Source organism: Rhineura floridana, chromosome 4 (assembly GCF_030035675.1).
Source record: "Rhineura floridana isolate rRhiFlo1 chromosome 4, rRhiFlo1.hap2, whole genome shotgun sequence".
NCBI lineage: Eukaryota > Metazoa > Chordata > Lepidosauria > Squamata > Rhineuridae > Rhineura > Rhineura floridana.
This window is the reverse complement of record NC_084483.1, coordinates 189817338-189839067: the sequence shown is the minus strand read 5'-3', so window position 1 is coordinate 189839067 and position 21730 is coordinate 189817338. Positions and strand designations below refer to the sequence as shown.

The 21730-nt window shown below is 42.9% G+C and overlaps 1 protein-coding gene and 1 non-coding gene across 2 annotated transcripts in view; one reads left to right on the top strand and one right to left on the bottom strand.

The window, feature by feature from the left end:
* Window positions 1–21730, bottom strand: part of ABHD12 (abhydrolase domain containing 12, lysophospholipase) — a 48573-nt gene that overhangs the window by 21127 nt on the left and 5716 nt on the right. Inside the window, exons 2-5 of the mRNA XM_061625621.1 lie at window positions 6680–6804; window positions 5729–5834; window positions 1159–1278; window positions 549–579 (exon numbers count right to left, since the gene is read on the bottom strand). Coding sequence (XP_061481605.1) covers window positions 549–579; window positions 1159–1278; window positions 5729–5834; window positions 6680–6804 — 382 coding nt within the window. The remainder of the gene's footprint in view (window positions 1–548; window positions 580–1158; window positions 1279–5728; window positions 5835–6679; window positions 6805–21730) is intronic.
* LOC133384718 (U1 spliceosomal RNA) lies at window positions 101–256 on the top strand. The gene has a single exon (XR_009762656.1). It is a non-coding gene; the product is annotated as a U1 spliceosomal RNA (small nuclear RNA).

Here is a 21730-nt window from a genome sequence, read left to right as displayed (position 1 = left end):
CACAGGGGGAGAACATTCAAACATGCAATCCTCCAGTCCAGAACAGGTTTTACAACTTGAGATTCTGCAGAGCGTATAAACAGTCTGAGGTAGTGTCTAAATACCTACCTGGCTGAGGAGATACCATATCATGAAAGTGGTTTTCCTAGGGTGAAGCTCATCCATTGCACTCCAGGTGTGCTGAGCCCTGCGATTTCCCCAAATGCGGAAAATGTGTGCATAATTTGTGGTAGTTATAAGAGTATTACTATTATAGCTCTAGCACTTTCTGGCTATTTGTCACAAAAGCTAAAGAACAGATGTAGGGATCCTTTGGTCCTCCAAATTTTGCTAAACTACAACTCTCATCAGCCTCAGCAAGCATGGCCAACGGTCAGGTATGATAGGAGTTGTAGTTCAGCCAATATCTGGAAGGCCAAAGGTTCTCCACAACTGTTATAAAAAATAAAGGCAAATACCTCTGGAAATAAACTTGGACTGCTAAGCTATTAATAGAAATGTATATAGTGGTATTTATACCATTTGAGTAACATTGCTGCTTTTCTCACCTTGTAAAGTTCCACACGGTGATCCCCTCCTCTATTTAAAAAAATGGGAAAATTACACATTAGTTTAAAATACTCAAGAGACATGGTTCTGGTACATTATTTTTCTGGTCTTATAGAGTGTCTTTTTTTTTAAGAAAAAGAAGAACTCATTGGGCATGATTCTGCCAAATTAATACATATAAGTTCAATGGAACAGATTTATTATTTATTTATTTTGTATCCCACCCTTCCTCCCAGCAGGAGCCCAGGGCGGCAAACAAAGCACAAAAAAACTTTAAAACTTCATAAAAACAGATCTTAAAATACATTAATACAAAACAGCATTAAAAACATTTTTAAAAAAACCTTAAAAAAGGGTTAAAAACATTATTAAAAAACATATTAAACACATCTTATACCCACTTACCTAGGAGTAATCCCCACTGAACTTAATGGGATGTATAGGACTGTGCTGTAAGAAACTGACAATCTGCTGTCTTTTAATGGCATCCTAAATCTTAAGGTGGGCTGAATTGCCTTGCCTGATGACAAGACCAGCCCTCACCCAATCTAAACCATAAGAAATAAAAGATTATTCTCTTTGGAGCCCACTCATTTTTCTCTTTCTTACCTAGTCCCTGCATTTCCATGTAAGTAAAGGATCACAGGGTTACTGGAACCCAAAGCATCCTCATACCACAGTTGATCCTTGCCTTGAGCATCTTTCCATAGAGCTGTGGGAACTGTGTGCCTAGAAGCAAATGGAAAATGAGGACTCTAATCAGTTCTACTAGAGGAGAAATTTCCAGTGAAGTTTGAGATACAGAATGAGCATACAAAGTAATGATGTGTTCTTGATATTAAGTGATTCTTTTCAGAACTTCAGTGTTTTAGTGTTATTAGACACAGGCAGAAGAGCCCTTGGTTAGGAGCTTTGGCAGTTCCCATAGAAGGAGAAACAAACAAGATATAGCCGGAAATAAACTCTAGCACATTTAAAATTGCTTACTGCAAGTGATCTTAAATGCTGATTTACCATTAAAAATGCACCACAGAACAAAAAATGACACCAAAAGTCACTAGAGGTCTAAGCGTGTCTCAGTGAAGGAAGAAGGTAGTTCCATTTCAGTTAAAAAATAAATTCATTACTGACACTTTTTGGTTGATAAACATTTTTTTCCAACTAGTATTTTAAACTTACATTTATTTTGAGTATTCAAGCTCAAAAAAACCCAATCACTGAACTAAGTCACTCTAGGAACCAATGGTGTAGTGGAGTCTGTAGAACATGTTCTTCTATTTTGCGAGTTATATAAAGAATACAGAAGGATATTAATTTCCCCTTTGGTAACTGCTTTGCCTAAGGGCAATCCCGTTAATCTGGTGTCGATCTGTCTAAGTGATGTATCATCTTATGTCACCGCTAATGTCGCAAAGTTTCTTCTCATCTCAATGCAAATTAGGAAAAAATGTTCTCAACCAGCTCTTTAAAGAATTTCTATGGGCTTTTGGAACTATGGTAGCTTTGTATCCTAAATATTTAAATCCTCCATGCTGTATGTTTGCTTTTTTATGTCTCCTTTAATATCTGGTCTGCTTCGTAATAAAATGATTCATTCAATTCATTCAGAACACACACACTGTAAACAAACTATAACATAGCCAAACTGCTCCAAGGCATTCACATTCTCAGAAGATGCATCAGCATTCCTCTTTGTTTAAGAGATTTAAAAGTTAGATACAATGAAGTAAGAATATGCCTTCCTTCCTAAGTTCCTCACTACACTCAAAGGGTCTTAGCCCTTTCATAAAGCTCAAGTCTCATTTGGAGACCCCAAAGTCCCAACAGTAGCAACCCACCTCACCCATAGACTCACATTTCTCACTAGAACCACTCTTTGGGGGGGGGGGAGACACACAGTTTACTATTGGACAATACTTGAGGTAGCCTAACACTTAGCAACAACAGTGCAAAAACATGTACAGCTAAGTCTGTTAATTCTACAATTATTGCAAACTTGTTCTCCAAGTGTGGATCCTTATGTAGCCAAAACAGCACCATCTATATACAAGAGGGACGTATCATTGAGCTTGGGGGAATCCCAAGGTTTGAGGAAGTTACCAAAAAAAACCTGAAGGGGGATGGTAAAACATTAGCCCAATGAAGAGCAAGCATTTTCAGTAGGACATGGAATGATGACTATTTGGGGAGGGGGCATAGAATGGAGTATCCTGGAAGACATGGCTTGTTCTCCTTGTTCAGAGCCTATTCCTGATATCTGGAGAGGGCACAAGACTCTAGCCCACTACCCAGTTGTGATTCTGCCTCATGATTGTCAATTTTACACAACCAGTACTAGCCTCGTGAGCCATCTTCCTGTAAAATCATCACTGGTTAAATTTTTCTTTAAGTATTTTTATGCCACCTTTCATATGGAATCACAAATCAGTCTACAAACCAATACAAGAACAAATACCAACAATAAAAGTCAGAATGCAACAATATTCCAGATTTGTCCCATGCAAAACATCAGTCCAATTCATGTATTACTATGTACAGAACAAGGAGCAGGGTGTTTTGAGACAGCCCATAATCATTAGAATACGCTTAAGATTAACTTAGAATATGTGTAAGATATGTTGAAATAGCATATAAAGTTTGCTTTGTGCGTGAGAGCCAAAAATTAGTAATAAAAGGAATAGTTTAAAACTGCCCGCCTTTTTCCTCAGTCTCCTGACTAAAGTTGTAATTTTCCTAAGAAAACAACTGGAACAGACACAGAGTTAACAGGTCTGGGCAAACAGCCAATGTGTTATGTTTATCAGATGGCGCTCAATGGGGACCAGATGGGACAGCAGTGATAGCGCCCTCAAGATTTAATAAACTGCAGCAAATCAAATTTTCTCTATATTGATCTGAAGTGTTGACAGAACTTTAGAACCAATGGAAAAACTCAAGTGACCTCAACTGGAGAGTTGGGAAGCAGGAAGAGTGGATATAGATACCCATGTACCTCAAGGCACAGCAAGTCTTAAGAAGACACACTTTAATCACAGCACAGCCATTTGCTGAAAGTGAAAGCTTTCTGGCTGCTTTTTGAGAAGTGAGTGGAAGAGAACCTGTAGACAGAGAATACGTAGTCTTTGAGATGACAATGGTTACTGGATGAGAGGATACTGCTATACTACCATATCGTATGTGGCAGATGCAGATGAAACCCCAGGATGGATGGATGCTCACAACCATGTGTTTGTGAAAACAGATGTACGTATTAGAGCCAGAGAAACAAGAGTGGCAGCTTGGTTGGGAGCCATACCACAGCGTCTGCCTGGAGTAACAAAGTATGGACCAGTGGCTGTAAGAGCAACAGATCCCTGGGTTGATGAGGGTAGACATTACACCCCACTGACACCAGAAGAACTGCAAGGAATAATCAACAGGAATGACTTTGCACAAGATTATGAGATCCTGAGAAGACAATATCTATTGATAAGGCAAGAGTTGTGTGTGGTATGCCCTGTACTTGCCTCCCTTGAATATAGAGATATGCCTCAAGCACTGTCCATACAAGTAGTCAGAGGAGTTGCGGGACCAACGCCAGGCATGAAGAATGTGGCAATGTGGATCTCAGTTATAGAAGCCTCATTGACGTTGACTGAGAATGTGTGGTAGTTGGAGTGATGTGGTGGCCACCTTGTATTTGAAAGCTCATGGACAAGCAGCAGTTGCCAATTTGCAACCAGTGTTGGCTGCTACAGCAAGAACTGAAGGAGCAGCAGTAGCATTTTGATTGGGTATGTGCTTAGCCCCAGAAGCTTATACTACAGTATATGGCATAGTGAAGAACTTGCTGAGAGGACAAGCCTTGGTGCTAGTGGTGAATACAGCCTTGAAAGCCTTACCCGATGACCACACGTGAGCAGAACAGTTTGAGACTGTGTTGACTTGAGCACAGAACAGTCTAGGCTTGGATCCACTAGGGAGCACCCAGAGAACATGTGAGATAGAAACTGTTGATGAAGCAGAAGAAGAAAAACCTACTTTTAGATGAGGGAAACGATAATCTAATATTCCCCTACAAGGTGGATTACCACAAAGGAGGTCCAATGGAAGACCTGAAGAACATATTCAAGAGTGTTATCAATTGAGAGCACATGTGAGAGCATCACCACATTACGATGGAGATGAAAATCCTGAATTTCATAAATGAAGAGCCGCTTGGAAAGCAAGAGGACAAGCAGTAAGTGCCACTACCCCTCAACAAGGAAGAGGAAAAGGATGTGGTAAAACCACAGACGCCAAAGCTGTGTATAGTATACACACAGTGCACCCAGATGAAGAGGGTGAAGAAGAAACCACAGAAGACCTCAAAGATGAAGTTTGCCTGAAGGAAGTCCAAGGACTGACCTAACATGAAACCAAGTTCCATTACCACATTCCAAATGGTCCTTCCCAAATGAATAATTATAAGTGAATGAAGAGGCACAAAAATGCCCTACCACAACCACCAAGTAACTGAGGACAGTTAATCCGTGATTGAAATTTGCTATAACAATTAAGCCATGATAAAAAGTAATGTAATTTCCAAGGTATATAACATATCAGAAGCACCAGTACCCTGCACAGCTAGAGTTGAAAGTCTAAAAAGATATATAAGAGCCATAGAGAATCCTGCAGCACCATCAATGGCAAGTAAACCCCTGTGTTAGGAAGATATTAATAACATTGTTAGTATGTTTTAATTGGCTATAACAGTTCTCCCATATGATAACATCTGCTACTTTGGATGTATAAGATTGTAACCCACCTGGTGCCTAGTGGTTGTCACCAAGTTTTCTCACCAATCTCATTGAGTTTGTGATTCCTGGATCTCCCTGGTGGAGTCAGTAATTGCAGCTTGCTGTGGCATTCATATATGCAAGCAGTAACAGGGAAAGACTATGGGGTTAACATGAATTCTTGCTATGCTGGCCACTGCTGGGTTCCTAAAGCCTAAAGCCTAGAGAGAGTGTTTGGGAGCATAAAAGTATTTTTCCTATATATGTATATGTAATGTATTATCAGGTTTCCCATGTTAAATTGAATGTATTAACATGTGAATGAGATTCAATGTTATGATATAAGTAATTGTATCAAGAAGAAAATTCCACCCAGAGTAGCTCCAGTTAATAAATAATGGGAGGGGCAAAGCTTTCCTTACCAGACTCCAATAGTTACATCTTCTTCTGGCTGTAGGTAATAGTTACAGGTGTGGTTCAAACCTTGGTCCTGAGGCCTTTTCAAGTCAATGAAATAGGGTACTCTGACTGAAACAGAAGATAAATATCAGTTTTACATTTTGTTTACCTACAGGTTAAGATCATCAATAGCCTTCACAAAAATACATTCAAATAAAAAACCTCATAATGACTACTTAATAGAATTATTAAAATGCATTGGATATGGGACTTTCAAGTGTCATGGAGGACATGTACTTATTAATCATTATTTTTTATTGTCAAAAGTTAGATACTTAACCAACTGTCCTATCGCCAAGAATCAGAACAGATAATTCTAAAAACATTATTTTAAAAATCCTAGACCTAAATTTGAAGGGCAGAATGGGGGAGAGCTTGAAAGACAATGCTACTAAGTGATATTATCTTCCCACACTGCATATAAAATATTTAAGGAAGTCAACAGTGAATTTTCTACATATCAGACAGGCCAACATTTAGAATATGAACATACCAAGCACAACATAGAAGATGTTACTGGAGAGGGCAAACAGGGAATAATTGCTTCTTCACTAACTGGTACTAGAACATTCTCTGCAGATGCTAGCAAACAAAAAGTTCAAGGCAGCATCAAGCTTCTCTATCAGCACTTCATGAAAAAGCAATGAAATACAGGCAGATGCTGACAGACCTAGATCCTGAGTGATTTTCAAAAATGTCATTAGACTCTGGTACTGGATTTCACAGCTGGGAGCAGCAATACACAAAAGGTAACATGCGATCACTTTGCATGATTTCAGCTCCAATTTTGTATCGTCATATGTGTAAAGAAGAAAAGCCTAAGCATTGTCTTTTGTATAAAACGCTAGCAACTTGTATATTAAAATGTGCACATGGTTTCAAGACACAGCAAAAAAGAGAAGCATGGTTCTTACCAAAATTTAGGAAGACAAGCTTTGCCTGAATAGCAGGACAAAGCTTTACAAGAAATGGAATGGCTATGTACACTCCCAACAACCAGATTACTACCTTCCGCAATCGAAACCACATTCCATGTCTCCTGTAAAAGAGACGGAGGGAGAAATATAAGATCACACTACATTCAAGACAGTTGTGAAGCAAGATATACTCTAAACTCTGTCAAGATGACTACGGTGGGTACTATGAAAGATCAGGCCATTTGTTCGAATGCCCATATACAAAGCCATATTTATCTATTTTTAAACATAGTTAACATCAATAATTTCCCATTTTCATAAACATGATATAGACAACTCCAGACTTGAGGACACTTATTACTTATACCATCACAGAGTCACACAAAAGAACAGGTCATTGACCAGGAAGCTTAAACATTAACATTGCCATTAAAAAAAAGTGGGAGAGGAACAAAGATTTTCTGATGAACCTATGTTCGGATTTGCCCTAGTACCATTAGACACGAAGGGGCAGTGTGGGAAAAAAATGAAGGTTTTATCCATTGAGCTGCCTGTTAAGTTTCTAGAAGTGGGGATTACTCATAAGCAAGACAGCAACCCAATTATGGTCGGGCAATTGTGCTCTATTTCTGTCTTACTTTGGACCATTCTTAGTATACCTTTAGCAACATCCAGCTTTACCCATAGACCTAGAAAAGCAAAACAAAAACAAAAACCAACCAATGTTATTACAAAAACAGTTGTGTAGAAGCTAAGAACCATGTCCTAGGGATATAGAGCAATTTCTTCACACCCTCTTAAGATCCTTGTTTCCTGGCTTCCACTGGATATAGGTATTCACTAGAATTCACACTTAATTAATAAATAGGTTTGGGTAAAATAAAACGAAAGTCCTTTGGTATTTCTTAACAGGTAAACTTGGGAGGTGTGTATGGTCTTTATTACCACCATTACTAATACTGATATTATAGTAAGTAGATAGGAAAACTGAATATAAGTAAGGAGGGTTATAACAACAGAACTGTAGACAGATATCATGAGGCAATACCCAGGGGAATGTACAAGCCAGAAGGACCCAAAGGGCACACCCATTTGGAATGATTTTTTACAACTTTTCTCCTTTAAAGGGCTGACCACCATGCAACATCTCAGTTTTGAACTCCTCTCAGCTTCAAAAGAGAATGGGGGCTAGGTGAGAAATACCTGCTCAAAGCCCTCTTGTTTAGTTGCCCTGTTCTTAGCTCCCGGCAGAGAAAAGCAGGGGACAGGTGGCACTGTCCCCCTCTTTCCCTTTGGAAGAGAGAGGTGACTGCCAAGACACAGATGAGTCCAAGCAGTCATGGAAGCTTCGGAGTCACTAGGAGATTTGAGGGACATGGTGTTGCAAAACTCTTGGGAGCCCTCAGTCATCACGAGACCTGGGCTAGGCCTATAAAAAGCTTCTTTCCATATGGTAGATGGGCACATTGTACGGCAGGTAGCAGAATCCACCCACCACCCCTCAATAAGCATCAAGTTACCCCGACAGACAAGGATAGGGTCGGCTAAGTTACACTAATAGCCATCACAACTTGACAAGAGACATGGGGGGTGGCAGTGAGAAGAGAAGTAAGGTCCTGTCCTAATGCCTTTAAAATGGGGACAGGGGGAGCTCCCCAAAGCTGGGGAAGTTCCTATAATCAGCAGCCTTATGGGCAGGGAAGGGTATATGAACCACCAGCAAAGTCATGATGCCTGAGGGGCAATTGTAGCTGGGCACCTAGACCAACTCCTTGGGTAACGTGGAGGAGAGAGAGATGGATATACTCCCCAACTACACACACTGATCCCAGTTGACCATTTAAGATTGGTGTTTACCTCTTTCTTGCCATCTACAAAGCCTAAGATTTGTCATAGTTCCTGTATTTATAACCATCTTAACAATGGAATTTTTCACACCTCCATTTTGGGAAAGATAGGTTATAAAGAAACTGATACACTTTCAGGAGGACAACTCCCTCAGGGCAGAAGATGACAATTCCTGACTTTCAAGAGATCACCACTAGGCAATTCTGTCATCTTACTATTAGAGGCAGCCAGACCCATCGGGGGGGGGGGAACAGAAGGCACTACAGCTTCCCCCTCTCCACCAATTCCTGTATTCCCCAAACTCTGGTTGTGGTTCTTCACCAGCCCGATGCTTCTTCAAGAGACTTCTCAGGCTTCTCTTCATCTCCCCCTTCTAAAACTCCCTTTTATAAGCCATACAGAGGAGTCCAGAAGCTTTCGGCATTTCATCAGCCCCCCCTCAGCCAGCTGCAGCCCACTCACTCAAATCGCTGGTTGAGCTATTCATGAGTAAGCAGGTGCTCTGGCAGCTTCTTCCTACCATTGCCCACAGAAACTTGTTCTAGGCTAGCTTAGGTAATTATTGCAACTATTTATTTATTTATTTAATTCAACTTTTATACCGCCCACAGCAAGGCTCTCTGGGCGGTGTACATCAAATAAACACATATAATTTAAAAACCAGCTGGTCATCAAGTGTCGGAAGGCAGAGCTGGGGTCCCAATCCCGGGGAGCTGGATCCCGGAGAGTTGGGAGAAGAGTATTCGGATGGATGGCAGAGGGAAGGGGGAGGAACTTCCCCCCTTTGGAGCGAAGACGAAACAGAGGAACTGCCAGTGATAAGGTCGCTTAGCAACGGGGAGCCTGAGCCCTCCCTGGACATTCTCACGCCTCCCCCTCTTTCAGGCTCAGAGCAAGAGGGGGAAGAGGGAGGGCTGCTCACAGCCGAAAAGCGGGAAGGCAGTTTACCATCAGCCCCTCCCCTATCCCCCATCCTGGAATCGGAAACTTCAGAAGAGGAGGGGGTGATGCTTCCCCCCTCACCGCGCACACGCAGACAGCTGAAAAGACAGGAGAGAAGGGGGGGAAGGCGGGCAGTACCTGAGGGGCAGTTAAGGAGGAGCGAAAGATTGCGCGCCCGTTTGGCCCCTTCTTAAAGAACAGGCGGGAAGAAGTCCCTTGCTCTGTCAACTTTCTCCCAATGCCGCAGGACCTGTATCCCTGTATTGCTTCATGAGAAAACGCAGTCTTTGTTTGGACATTACCCTAATAAAACACGAATTAACTACAGCCGTTGGTCTGGTTCCTGAGTCACATCCTGGGCCTGACAGCTTGACAGAGCCACCTAAATCACCCTCAACACTCTCTTCACTTGACTGGGACAAGATGTCAAAGGGAGCAGCGGGGGGGACGAACCCCACTTCTGAGACGGAAGAAGTGGAACTCTTGAGGACTAAGGTAGCTGATTTGCAGACGGATGTTCAAGCCCTGCTAGCAGCAGTCAAGGCGCTGAAGACAGATAATCAAACCTTGAAGGCCACGATAGACCAGATGCGAACAGCCCCTCCAGCTGCCGTAGTAAAGGTTCCCATTGGATTGCCCCCAAAATACGCGGGACAAAGTGATCAGTTGGCAACCTTCGTGGCTCAATGTGAGTTATATCTGGATGTCAGGCACACGGAATTTCCAGACGATGGGGCTAAAGTAGCTTTCGTGATTAGCCTCCTGGAGGGAGAAGCTGCAAAATGGGTGACTCCGTATCTCGTGAGAAAGGATACTGTCTTAGGAAGGTACAGAGGTTTTATACAGGAGATGACCGAGATGTTTCAAGACCCGCAAAGGGCTGAAACAGTAGCGCGGCAACTAGGCGCTCTGAAGCAAGCTAAAGGGACTGTTTCCGAGTACACTAACGCTTTTAAAATTCTGTCCCAGGAAACTGGTTACAATGATGCCGCCCTGATGTTTATGTACCAGAGTGGATTAAATGCTGAAATCCTGGATGAGTTGGCCAGGACCTCCCCCCCCCCCGCTGACCTACCAGGGCTCATCCGGCTATGCCTACAGATAGATCACCGGATGAAAGGAAGGCGCCTGGAAAGGAAGCAGGAGGTCCCGAGATACTCAGCCTTGGCATCCCGCAACAAGACCCTTCCCACTGCAGGGATGGCAGGTAATGCAACTGAGGGACAGGGAGGGGCTAGGCCAAGACTGTCGGAAGAAGAAAAGGAAAGATGACGCCGGGAACGTTTATGCTTTTATTGTTCAAAGCCGGGCCATGTGGCCAGAGACTGTGGACTGAAAGGGGGGAAAGCCGAGCCATCGGGAAACTAGAACACCCAGTCCACGTGCAGGCCGGTGGACTGGGGGCAGCGTTGTATAAAGGCCCCCCAACGATCCAACCTCCCTCAAAGGGGGTGTTGGTCTTGCCTATTCGGATTACAACTTCCAGAGGAGTGGTGTTTAATTCCACTGCCTTAATTGACAGTGGAGCCTCCACAAATTTTATTGATGCAAAGTTAGTCAAGCGTCATGGAATTTCCCGGTGGAAACTGGACGCTCCCCTAGCTGTGGAGCGTATCGATGGGAGACCCCTGAAGTCAGGAGGGGTGACACAAGCCACGGAGGAAGTGAAACTTCAAATCCCTGGGCACGAAGAGTTCATTTCGCTATACGTGTCAGATCTCTCGAACTTTGAGGTGATTCTGGGAATGCCCTGGCTAGCAAAGCATGAACCCAAAATAAGTTGGAAGGAGGCGGTGGTGTGGTTCACCTCACAGTATTGCCAGGAGAACTGTCAACCTGAAGGAATCAAGAACACCTTAGCGGGGGCAGTGCAAGAGATTGAGCAAGTGACCCTGCCGCCAAAGTATGAAGAATTCAAAGATGTGTTTGATGAAAAAGAGGCAGAGACTTTACCCCCCCACCGCCCTTACGACTGTGCGATTGACCTAGTGCCAGGAGCCAGCATCCCATCAGGGAGAATCTACTCTCTCACAGAGAATGAGAGGGAGGCCCTGACGGAATTCCTGGATAAAAACCTGAGGCGAGGATTCATACGCCCCTCACAATCCCCTGCTGGAGCGCCACTATTGTTTGTGAAAAAGAAGGGGGGGGAACTCAGACCCTGTAACGACTATTGCGCATTGAACCAGATCACCATCCCCAACAGCTACCCGCTGCCCCTGATCTCAGAGTTGCTGGACCGACTGCGCTCTGCAAAAATCTTCATGAAGTTATTATTATTATTATTATTATTATTTATTGCACTTTTAGACCGCCCTTTAGCGACAAGCTCTCAGGGCGGTGTACAACAAGATAAAAACAGATTAAAATACAGGTGTGGGTACAATACAATATGAAAACATATTTAAAAACAAAATTAAGACAAAAAATTCATTTCTGTCCTTTCGTGTTTCATCAGAATGAAACTTCTCTCTTTCAAATTTTAACTTTTCCACCTGTATCTCCACATCCAATGTTTGTTGCTTCTCCCTCTCCTCAAACCCCATTCTCATTCTCTCAATTTCCAACTCTCGCTGTTTATCTTTCTGTTCCGTTTGAGAGGAGCGTACAATCTGATCAGAATGAAGGAGGGAGATGAATGGAAAACAGGATTCTTGACCGCTTACGGACAGTATGAATACCTGGTCATGCCGTTCGGGCTGTGTGGAAGTCCAGGAATTTTTCAAAAATTCATGAACGACGTGTTTAGAGACTTGTTGGACACATATGTAATCTGTTACTTAGATGATATCCTGGTGTTCTCAAAGAACCAGGAAGACCACGACCAGCATGTGAAGACGGTGTTGAAGAGACTGAGAGAAAATCACCTGTATGCTAAATTAGAGAAATGTGGATTTGACCTCAAGTCTCTAGACTTCCTTGGATATCGAATCTCAGCGGAAGGCATGGAGATGGACCCAGGGAAAGTAAGCTGCATATTGGACTGGGGCCAACCTGTCACCAAAAAGGATGTACAACGGTTTTTGGGGTTTGCCAATTATTACAGAAAGTTCATTCCAGGGTTTTCCAAATTAACAGCTCCTCTGACTGACTGTTTAAGGGGGAAGAAGAAGTTTCAATGGACAGAGAACGCCACCAAGGCCTTTGAGGAGCTGAAGAGAAGGTTTGCTACTGAGCCCATTCTGCGCTTTGCTGATCCGAACCGCCCTTTAGTCGTGGAAGCAGATGCTTCAGATTTTGCCATCGGGGGGGTCCTGCTACAATTAGACCAAGAAGGGAAGGAGCTGCACCCCTGCACGTACTTCTCTCGGAAGTTAAAGCCTGCAGAGAAGAACTACACAGTTTGGGAAAAGGAGCTGCTGGCCATCAAGGACTCTTTTGAAAACTAGAGACAATACCTAGAGGGGACCTCTCATCGAATTGAAGTGCGCTCCGACCACAAGAATCTTGAAAGCCTCCAAACAGCCATAAAGCTGAACCAGAGACAGATAAGATGATCCCAGTTCTTCACTAGGTTTAACTTCCAGATTACTTACCATGCCCAAGCCAAAAACCAGAGAGCGGATGCCTTATCCAGACAGCCACAATACAAAGAAAGTGAATCCGAGGACCAGCCTCAGTACGTAATCCCGCCAGAGAAATTAACGTTGGGAGTATGCCAGCCTTCATGGGAAGAGGAACTCAAAATGGAACAACAAGAAGATGCAGACATGCTAAAATATCAGCAGGAGACGGGACAAGGTCAAGACTCAGAAGTAACCTTTCACTGGAGAAATGGACTGTTATGGTTCAAAACCGCCAGATATGTGCCAGAAGGGGAATTAAGGCTCAGAATCCTACGCCAGTGTCATGATTCCATCACAGCGGGACACTTTGGGATTTACAAGACCATTCAGAACGTGGCCAAGGACTTCTGGTGGCCTAAAATGCGTCGGGATATTGAGAGTTATGTAAAGTCCTGCTCTGTCTGTCTGCGGACAAAAACACAAACAGGGACACCAGCAGGACTGTTACAACCGTTGCCTGTCCCACACGAACCCTGGAAGGACCTCTCCATGGATTTTATAACTGATCTACCCAAGTCCCAAGGAATGACAGCCATCTTAGTAGTGGTGGATCTACTTACCAAAATGGCACACTTTCTTCCTTGTGCAGGGGCCTTAGAGGCTAAAGAAACGGCCAAGTTATTCATAAAAGAAGTCTACCGGCTGCATGGATTGCCAAACAGCGTAGTCTCAGACCGAGGAACTCAGTTCACAGCCAAATTTTGGAGAGCAATGTGGAAACAGTTGCAGACGGAATTAAAACTCTCCTCCGCCCATCACCCCCAGACAGATGGGCAGACGGAACGCTTGAACGCCGTTTTGGAAAGATATTTACAAAGTTATGTGTCCTATCAACAGACTGACTGGGTATCATATTTGCATTTTGCAGAGTTCGCCTACAACAATTCTCTGCACTCCAGCACTCAACAAACCCCGTTCTTCGCTAATTATGGATTCCATCCTAAAGTCTTTCCAAGCAGCTCAGAAGGAATGCTGGTACCGGAAGCTGAGAACTTCCTTAAGGAATTGCAAGCGGCGCAACAGACACTGAAACAGCAGTTAAAAGAAGCCAAAACGGAGTACAAGCGAGTTGCTGACCTGCACAGGAAGGAGGGCCCCCCCTTCAACCGGGAGACCAGGTATGGCTGTCCACCCGCTTCCTCCAGATGCCGGGCAAATGTAGAAAATTACAAGACAAGAGGGTGGGTCCCTTCGAAATAGAAACTCAAATCAATCCCGTGGCGTACTGACTGAAGCTGCCTGACACGTTTAAAATACATCCTGTGTTCCATCGATCCCTCTTAACGAAAGCCGCCCCTCCCAGTGAGTTACGGCCGGAGGAACCTCCCGGAGCTCCACTCCTGGTAAATGAGCAGCTTGAGTTTGAAGTTGAGGAGATCTTAGATTCCAGGATCAGACGCCACAAGCTGCAGTACTTGATTCACTGGAAAGGCTATGGGGTGGCTGACAGATCATGGGAAGATGCAGCTGATGTGCATGCTCCAGAATTGGTAAAACTTTTCCATCAACGTTTTCCCCACCGTCCCAAGCCAGACAAGGGGAGGGGGGCACAGCCTGGGAGGGGGGATGGTGTCGGAAGGCAGAGCTGGGGTCCCAATCCCGGGGAGCTGGATCCCGGAGAGTTGGGAGAAGAGTATTCGGATGGATGGCAGAGGGAAGGGGGAGGAACTTCCCCCCTTTGGAGCGAAGACGAAACAGAGGAACTGCCAGTGATAAGGTCGCTTAGCAACGGGGAGCCTGAGCCCTCCCTGGACATTCTCACGCCTCCCCCTCTTTCAGGCTCAGAGCAAGAGGGGGAAGAGGGAGGGCTGCTCACAGCCGAAAAGCGGGAAGGCAGTTTACCATCAGCCCCTCCCCTATCCCCCATCCTGGAATCGGAAACTTCAGAAGAGGAGGGGGTGATGCTTCCCCCCTCACCGCGCACACGCAGACAGCTGAAAAGACAGGAGAGAAGGGGGGAAGGCGGGCAGTACCTGAGGGGCAGTTAAGGAGGAGCGAAAGATTGCGCGCCCGTTTGGCCCCTTCTTAAAGAACAGGCGGGAAGAAGTCCCTTGCTCTGTCAACTTTCTCCCAATGCCGCAGGACCTGTATCCCTGTATTGCTTCATGAGAAAACGCAGTCTTTGTTTGGACATTACCCTAATAAAACACGAATTAACTACAGCCGTTGGTCTGGTTCCTGAGTCACATCCTGGGCCTGACATCAAGTTACAAAAGGATGTATCATATCACTGTCTGTTAAAACATCAAATACAAATACTAAAATATTAATATATTAAGTGTTAAAAATATTAAACATTAAAACATTAAAATGCCTGGGCAAAGAGGAAGGTTTTCACCTGGCGCCGAAAGGATAGTAATGTATGCGCCAGGCGAACTTCGTCAGGAAGGGTGTTCCATAGTTCGGGGGCCACCACCGAGAAGGCCCTCTTTCTTGTAGTTGCCTTCCGGGCGTCTCTGTGAGTAGGCACCCGGAGGAGGGCCTTCGATGTTGAGCGCAGCGTACGGGTAGGTTCATATTGGGAGAGACGTTTCGTCAGGTATTGCCATTCATTTAGTAATCCTGCCACTATGTATTCAAACTGTATGTTTGTTTTTCTAGCAGCAGAATCAACTATGATAAAAGAACAGGATGTCTTAAGCCTTAAGGTTTTCCACTATAGATCATTTGCTCAAAGTGCAAGAAATCAAGCATGGTTTTTAAAATATGCCCTCTGTACTTCACTGTCAGACAATGAAAATACACACATAAGTATACTATGGAAGGCTAGGATAAATTCAAGAACTCTAACTACTCAACGGCTACGTCCAGTCACAGTAATCATTAATCTGATATTTCTACCAAATTACTAAGGTGGTACCTGCTTTAAAATGGATCTAGGGCAGATGTTCAGTAACACTGCCCATAAACAGCCAGAAACACTATTATAATGTTGCTGTTTTTATTATTACTGCCTTCTAAATATGAGCAAGGTGTATGACTGAAGTTTCTTTTGTAGAACCTTTTAAAAAACAGATAATCGGCTTATATTGACTGAGCTCCTAACTAGGAGGAAGGGAGGGATATAAATAAATAAATAAATAAATAATATAGGGCATCCGAATTTAATCAATTCTCTGTTGTGTTATAGCAACTGCAGCAAAGCAAATAGTTTGTTTTCTGATTGTGCAACACATGTTGGAAAAATGCCACCAACTGGTTCAATTATAATGTTGTTGTTGTTATGTGCCTTCAAATCAATTATGACTTATGGCAACGCTATGAATCAGCGACCTCCAACAGCATCTGTGATGAGCCACCCTGTTCAGATCTTGTAAGTTCAGGTCTGTGGCTTCTTTTATGGAATCAATTCATCTCTTGTTTGGCCTTCCTCTTTTTCTACTCCCTTCTGTTTTTCCCAGCATTATTGTCTTTTCTAGTGAATCATGCTTTCTCATGATGTGTCCAAAGTATCATAACCTCAGTTTCATCATTTTAGCTTCTAGTGACAGTTCTGGTTTAATTTGTTCTTACACCCAATTATAACAGACTTTTAAAAACTGGCATATTTTAGATTTGCCTGAACTACATTAATAGGAACACTGGAATTCACTCATTGAAAAGTCAGCAAAACTTTGGGGAAAAGTGCATTTCTGATAACTGCTGGAATAATTCACAAAGGAGGACAGAGGGAGAAAACAGGAAGAGACATTCACAGTCATATGACTAGTAGGGCAACTTTGTTGCTCAAGTCATCACAGATAAGGGCTCATGCTTCTATTACATAGTTGTAGACATTTCAGCTTTGTGTTGAAGTACAAAACCAGCTTGAAACAGGTTTCCCTTCATGAGCTGCTTCTGCTACAGAGGCTCAAGATAAAGGCAACTTTAATTCAAGACTGTAGAAATGTGGGCAGAAAGCCTTCCCCTTCATAATTCAATCTCTGAAGTATTTTTAACCCTATTGTAAAAGTTAGCATGTATCCACTAAGAATGCTGTCAACTGTGAACACCCTACACTTCCCTTACTGTGTACTCTGCCTGCTGTAAAAATACTGACTTAGCAGGATCTGGGGTTATTTTGCAATTACATTTTATGACTCCATTACTCTATAAGGTTAAAAAAACAAACCACGTTATGGACATAATTTGACTTGTATGAGATGCAAATCAGTGACAGAGACCTGAAGCCAAATGTTGCTGTTCATTAGTGTTATCTGACCTTTAGCCTTGCTCACCTCTGCAGCTCTTGGGTATGCGCTCCTCCCATCTTCTCTCGATCTATTCTCTCCCTCCAAGTTTCCTTTCACAGACACCTCCCTCTATCTTTTGCTTCTTTTAATTCCTCTGGACCATTCCCCCTGCCAACCCTCCTTTCTGACCACTGCTTTCTTCTCCCTCTCTCCTGTCTTAAGTCCATCTGTCATTCTCCTCTCGAGCACATGAGCCAATGGCAGGCAGAGATGCTTTCTGCACCACTGGCTTTTCAGCCAGCCAGTACCAGAGGATTATTACCACTTCCACAAACCCCGTTCGGACATGACAATATAGATCCCCATAATGAAATGTTCTATTTTAGAAAGTCCATCAGGATGCAAACAATAAGGCATCCTTAACTGGACAGATTTCAGTTTACCATAGCAAGATGGGTCATTGGCTTGGTAAAGTCAAAATATGTTTTGCTGAGTTCAGATGCAATGGCAAATAACAGTTTACTGCAAAAGAGGAAAAGTGTAACGAGAGAACACATGAATCTGAGGTTTGTTCGCATAACACTAAATCGTGGTTTGGCATTACTTCTGAACCAAGACACTGACTTCCCAGTATCAGAGAAAGCCATCTGCCTGCATTGGCATTTCTTTCTCTGTTTCTGTATTTCTAAAGAGAGGGAAGGACTGTACAATTAATAAAGACAGCAATTTAAAGGATGAGCAACTTTGCCATACATTCAAACTGTGAGAGATTTTGAAAGGCAATGGGGTCACAGTTAATGCAAAATATTCCCAGATGGATATCTATTGAAAGAAATCAACACATACAAATCCATATAGCTTTCACAGTTTACACATTAAGGAAACAATTATAAACATATTAAACATGGTGACTTAAAATAGTCAAAGTGTTGCATTCCCATACAATTCAGACAGCAGCAAGAGCAACCTCAAATACTTACAACCCAGTTCAAGCAAACAGAAGCACAGAGGCTGCACCACATGTCATATGTTAATTCTTCTGAAGCCGACGCACAAGAATATGTTACTGTTCTTAGTCATTGTTTTTAATGTTTTAATTGTTGTAAACCACCTAGACAGCTTCAGCTATGGGGCGGTATACAAATGTAATAAATAATAATAATCAGCATGTAACCCATGACACATTACGCTCAACTCAACCACCATTAGAGATCTCCAGAATCCCATAGGCAGAGTCTAGAGTGTATTATATTGGCCTGGTTTACATATAACACAAAACCATGATTTAATAAACTGTTGTGAACCCAGGCCAGCAGCTTGTCAACTATGCTTAAAAGTTGCTTGTTAAACAAGGTTTGCAGCTAGCTTATAAAACGTAGTTAATATTAACTACAGTACAGTTTAGCATTACATGCAAACCCAGACCTCCTCCTTAATTGTGGTTAAGGAGCTGTCACCACCCAAAAGCTACAAGGCCATGAGTGAAGAGCAGCAAAAAAATTCAAACTTCTCTCAGAGCTTGGCACTTTTAACTCTTCTGTGATGCGATTGTCTGCTAGGTGCCTCAGCTTTATCTACAGTTGACATTAACCAGTGGTGGCTGGTGCCCACTGGGACTAGTAAGGCAGAAGGCAAAAAGACCAACAGGAGGAGGAACCAGAGCTAATGACAGGCATAGCCACAGCCAATGACAGGCAGAACCAACTAATTCTAGTTTTGACTCATCTTCCCCACTGCTGAGTTGTATAAGTGCAACATTAAGGCTAAGAGGAGGAGACAGGCAGGGCCACCCACTGGATTGCTTGCAAGCAGGAAAGAAGGTAGGTAGTGATACGCTGAGGGCAGACTAAGGTTGATGGGGTAGTGCGTTGTTTACCCTAATGGACCAGCCACCGCCGCCATTAACCATGGTTTAACGTTCTGTGCGAACCAGACTAATGGTTCTTGGTAGCTTCAGCATCCAAGCATCTTACAGAATTTTAGAGACACACAACAGCAGTTTGATAGGAAGCATTCACAAAGGTATGACTGATAATGAGACTGGGTACTAGCTATTTAGATCTAGGTTCTAGAAGTCAGCACCAGCTTAGAAAAATGCTTATTTAAGAATGTACCTTGTCTGGATATTACTTTTTCTTGAATAAGTGCCTCAGTCAAATTCAACCTCTGCTGAGAACATATTGTTATTATTTATTAAATTTATATCCCATCCTTCCTCCCAAAGGAGCCCAGGCACTTAAACAGGCAGGGAAGAATAATGACGACTACCCTGGTTTAGAGGAGCCTACAGGTTTTTGGTGAACAACTAGCAGGCTCAGTTCTTCTAGGATCAGCTTGCTACACAGCTTTGGTTACATCCAAGATAAAGCAATTCATATAATTAAAGATTATCTCTCCTACACAAACACAGGTGCACCACTCCTCCTAAGACAATAGTGAATGTTTTGCCATTCACTATTGGCAAATAGTTTGCCACAATCCCTGGCAACTCTATTGGGTATTTTTAATAATATGTAAAGTAAATGTTCTGAAGTAAATGTTCACACATGCTATTAATTTGCAACACAGCACTTTACGTTTAAACTAGGGAAACCCTTAAACAAAGGGAAAGGGCCATAGCTAAGCAGCACAAAGCAGAATGTTTTGCACACAGAACATCACTTGCATCTCCAGTTTAAGTACTTCTACCCTGGAAGAAATGCTGCTAGGCAGAATAGACAAATATATGGCTAAAGCTGCAATGTTAACCGCACTTTCCTGGGAGTAAGCCCTACTGAATTCAATAGGACTTACAAATAAGTAGACATGGTTAGAATTGGGCTGTAAGTGAACCAATGGCCTAATTCAGTATGTCAGCTTTATATGTATATATTCATATTGGGCAACTAGTTTACAACAGAGTTCAAAACACTGTTAAGCACATGTTCTGAATCTTCACAACCATATATTCACTGTTCCTATTTGTTTCTTTTTGGTGGGCCTGAGATCCCACTTCAACAACCTCAATGGTGGCTTACAGACAGATTTCTTGACTTCCAAGCTGAGAACTCCCCTAATCTCTAAGCTAACCATCCCCATCACCCTGCTCTGTCACAGTCTTCCACTGGCTCCATGAAGGTAGAGAGGTGGAACAGAGACTAAAAATTATTCTAGCCAACAAAGAATTCCACAGGAAATTATATCAAAAGGCCTAGCTGTGTATTCATATTAATCTCTCTTTGTCTCTGGACTCCGGACCCTGATTAATCAGACCACTGTACATCTACCTCTGACACCACCTGGGTACTGAATCCTGCTTGGCTATTACCTAAGCCTTTAGCTTCTCCCACAGCTTCATAATTTATTGTTATCTTCTAATATTTAAAACCCACTCACAATTGCGATTTGAATCTATTTCATGGCTCACAATCAACCTGCAGCCTTGTGACTAGCTTTGCACAGACCTGGACCTTGGCGTTGTGCCAGACAGATAAGGCATCCCTTATAGATCAGCACTCAAACATGCCAAGCTGATGAAACCACAGAGAACTTGAGACCTACAAAACAGCTTAATCTAACTCTGCAAATCAGCCCATAAAAGTGACTAGCCCACAAGGTACCTATATTAGTCATATATGACCTTAAAGGAAAAAAAGTGCCACCCATTTTTAGCACTTCTCTACCTAGAGTAAACTTTGGCTCCAGAAGTACCTAAGCAGAATAAGAATTGGCTCAAAGCAGATGGCTATTTTTAACCACAGAATAATGAAAACAAGTCTTCTGGAAAATTGCAAAAGAATAATTTGGTTGTAAAGGGGGTGCTCATAATCAAAAGGCTTGTAAGGGGAGGGCAAAGTAGGCTTTGATGAAGGATAGCCAACTCCCCCCATGATCACTTATCAGACCAAACAGGGCATGTACCCTTAAAACCCAATTCCCCATCACAGAAATCCTTTTGGCAGTGAAGTCAGCCTGCATTATTGCTGCTAAAAGATCATAAGTGATGAAGGAATTGGGTTCCCCTATGGATTTGTGTAGCTGAGTTACTGAGACTGACTAAGCTCAGTACTGTCTATAGCTTGACTGGAAATGACTCTCCAGGGTCTTGGGCAGGTGTTTCCATCAATCTTGGTACCATGGATTGAACCTGGAAATTTATGCATGCAAAGCATGCGCCCTACAAGCGAGCTATTGTCTCTGTTCCGAAGAACAATTGCCTTAGCTTTTTAAAGCTCTTCACACAAACACTAAATAATTATTCCCAACGGTGGTGGCAACTATGACACTTTTGGGATGGAAAAACATAGTCACATGGATTAGATTTAGGTTTATTTTTCTTTGGCTTATCTTGAGCAGCCAAAGGACTTCATTGTATATTATACGTATACCCACAAGTCAGGACAGTGCAAAATGAGGACTGAACAACTAGACTTCCTGAACTGCATGCAAGCCCTACAGAAAACAAAGCAAAACCGTTGAAATCAGTGCACTTTCTGCTGTCTATTTAGCACCACAAAAATGATTGTATTAGTGCCACTGAT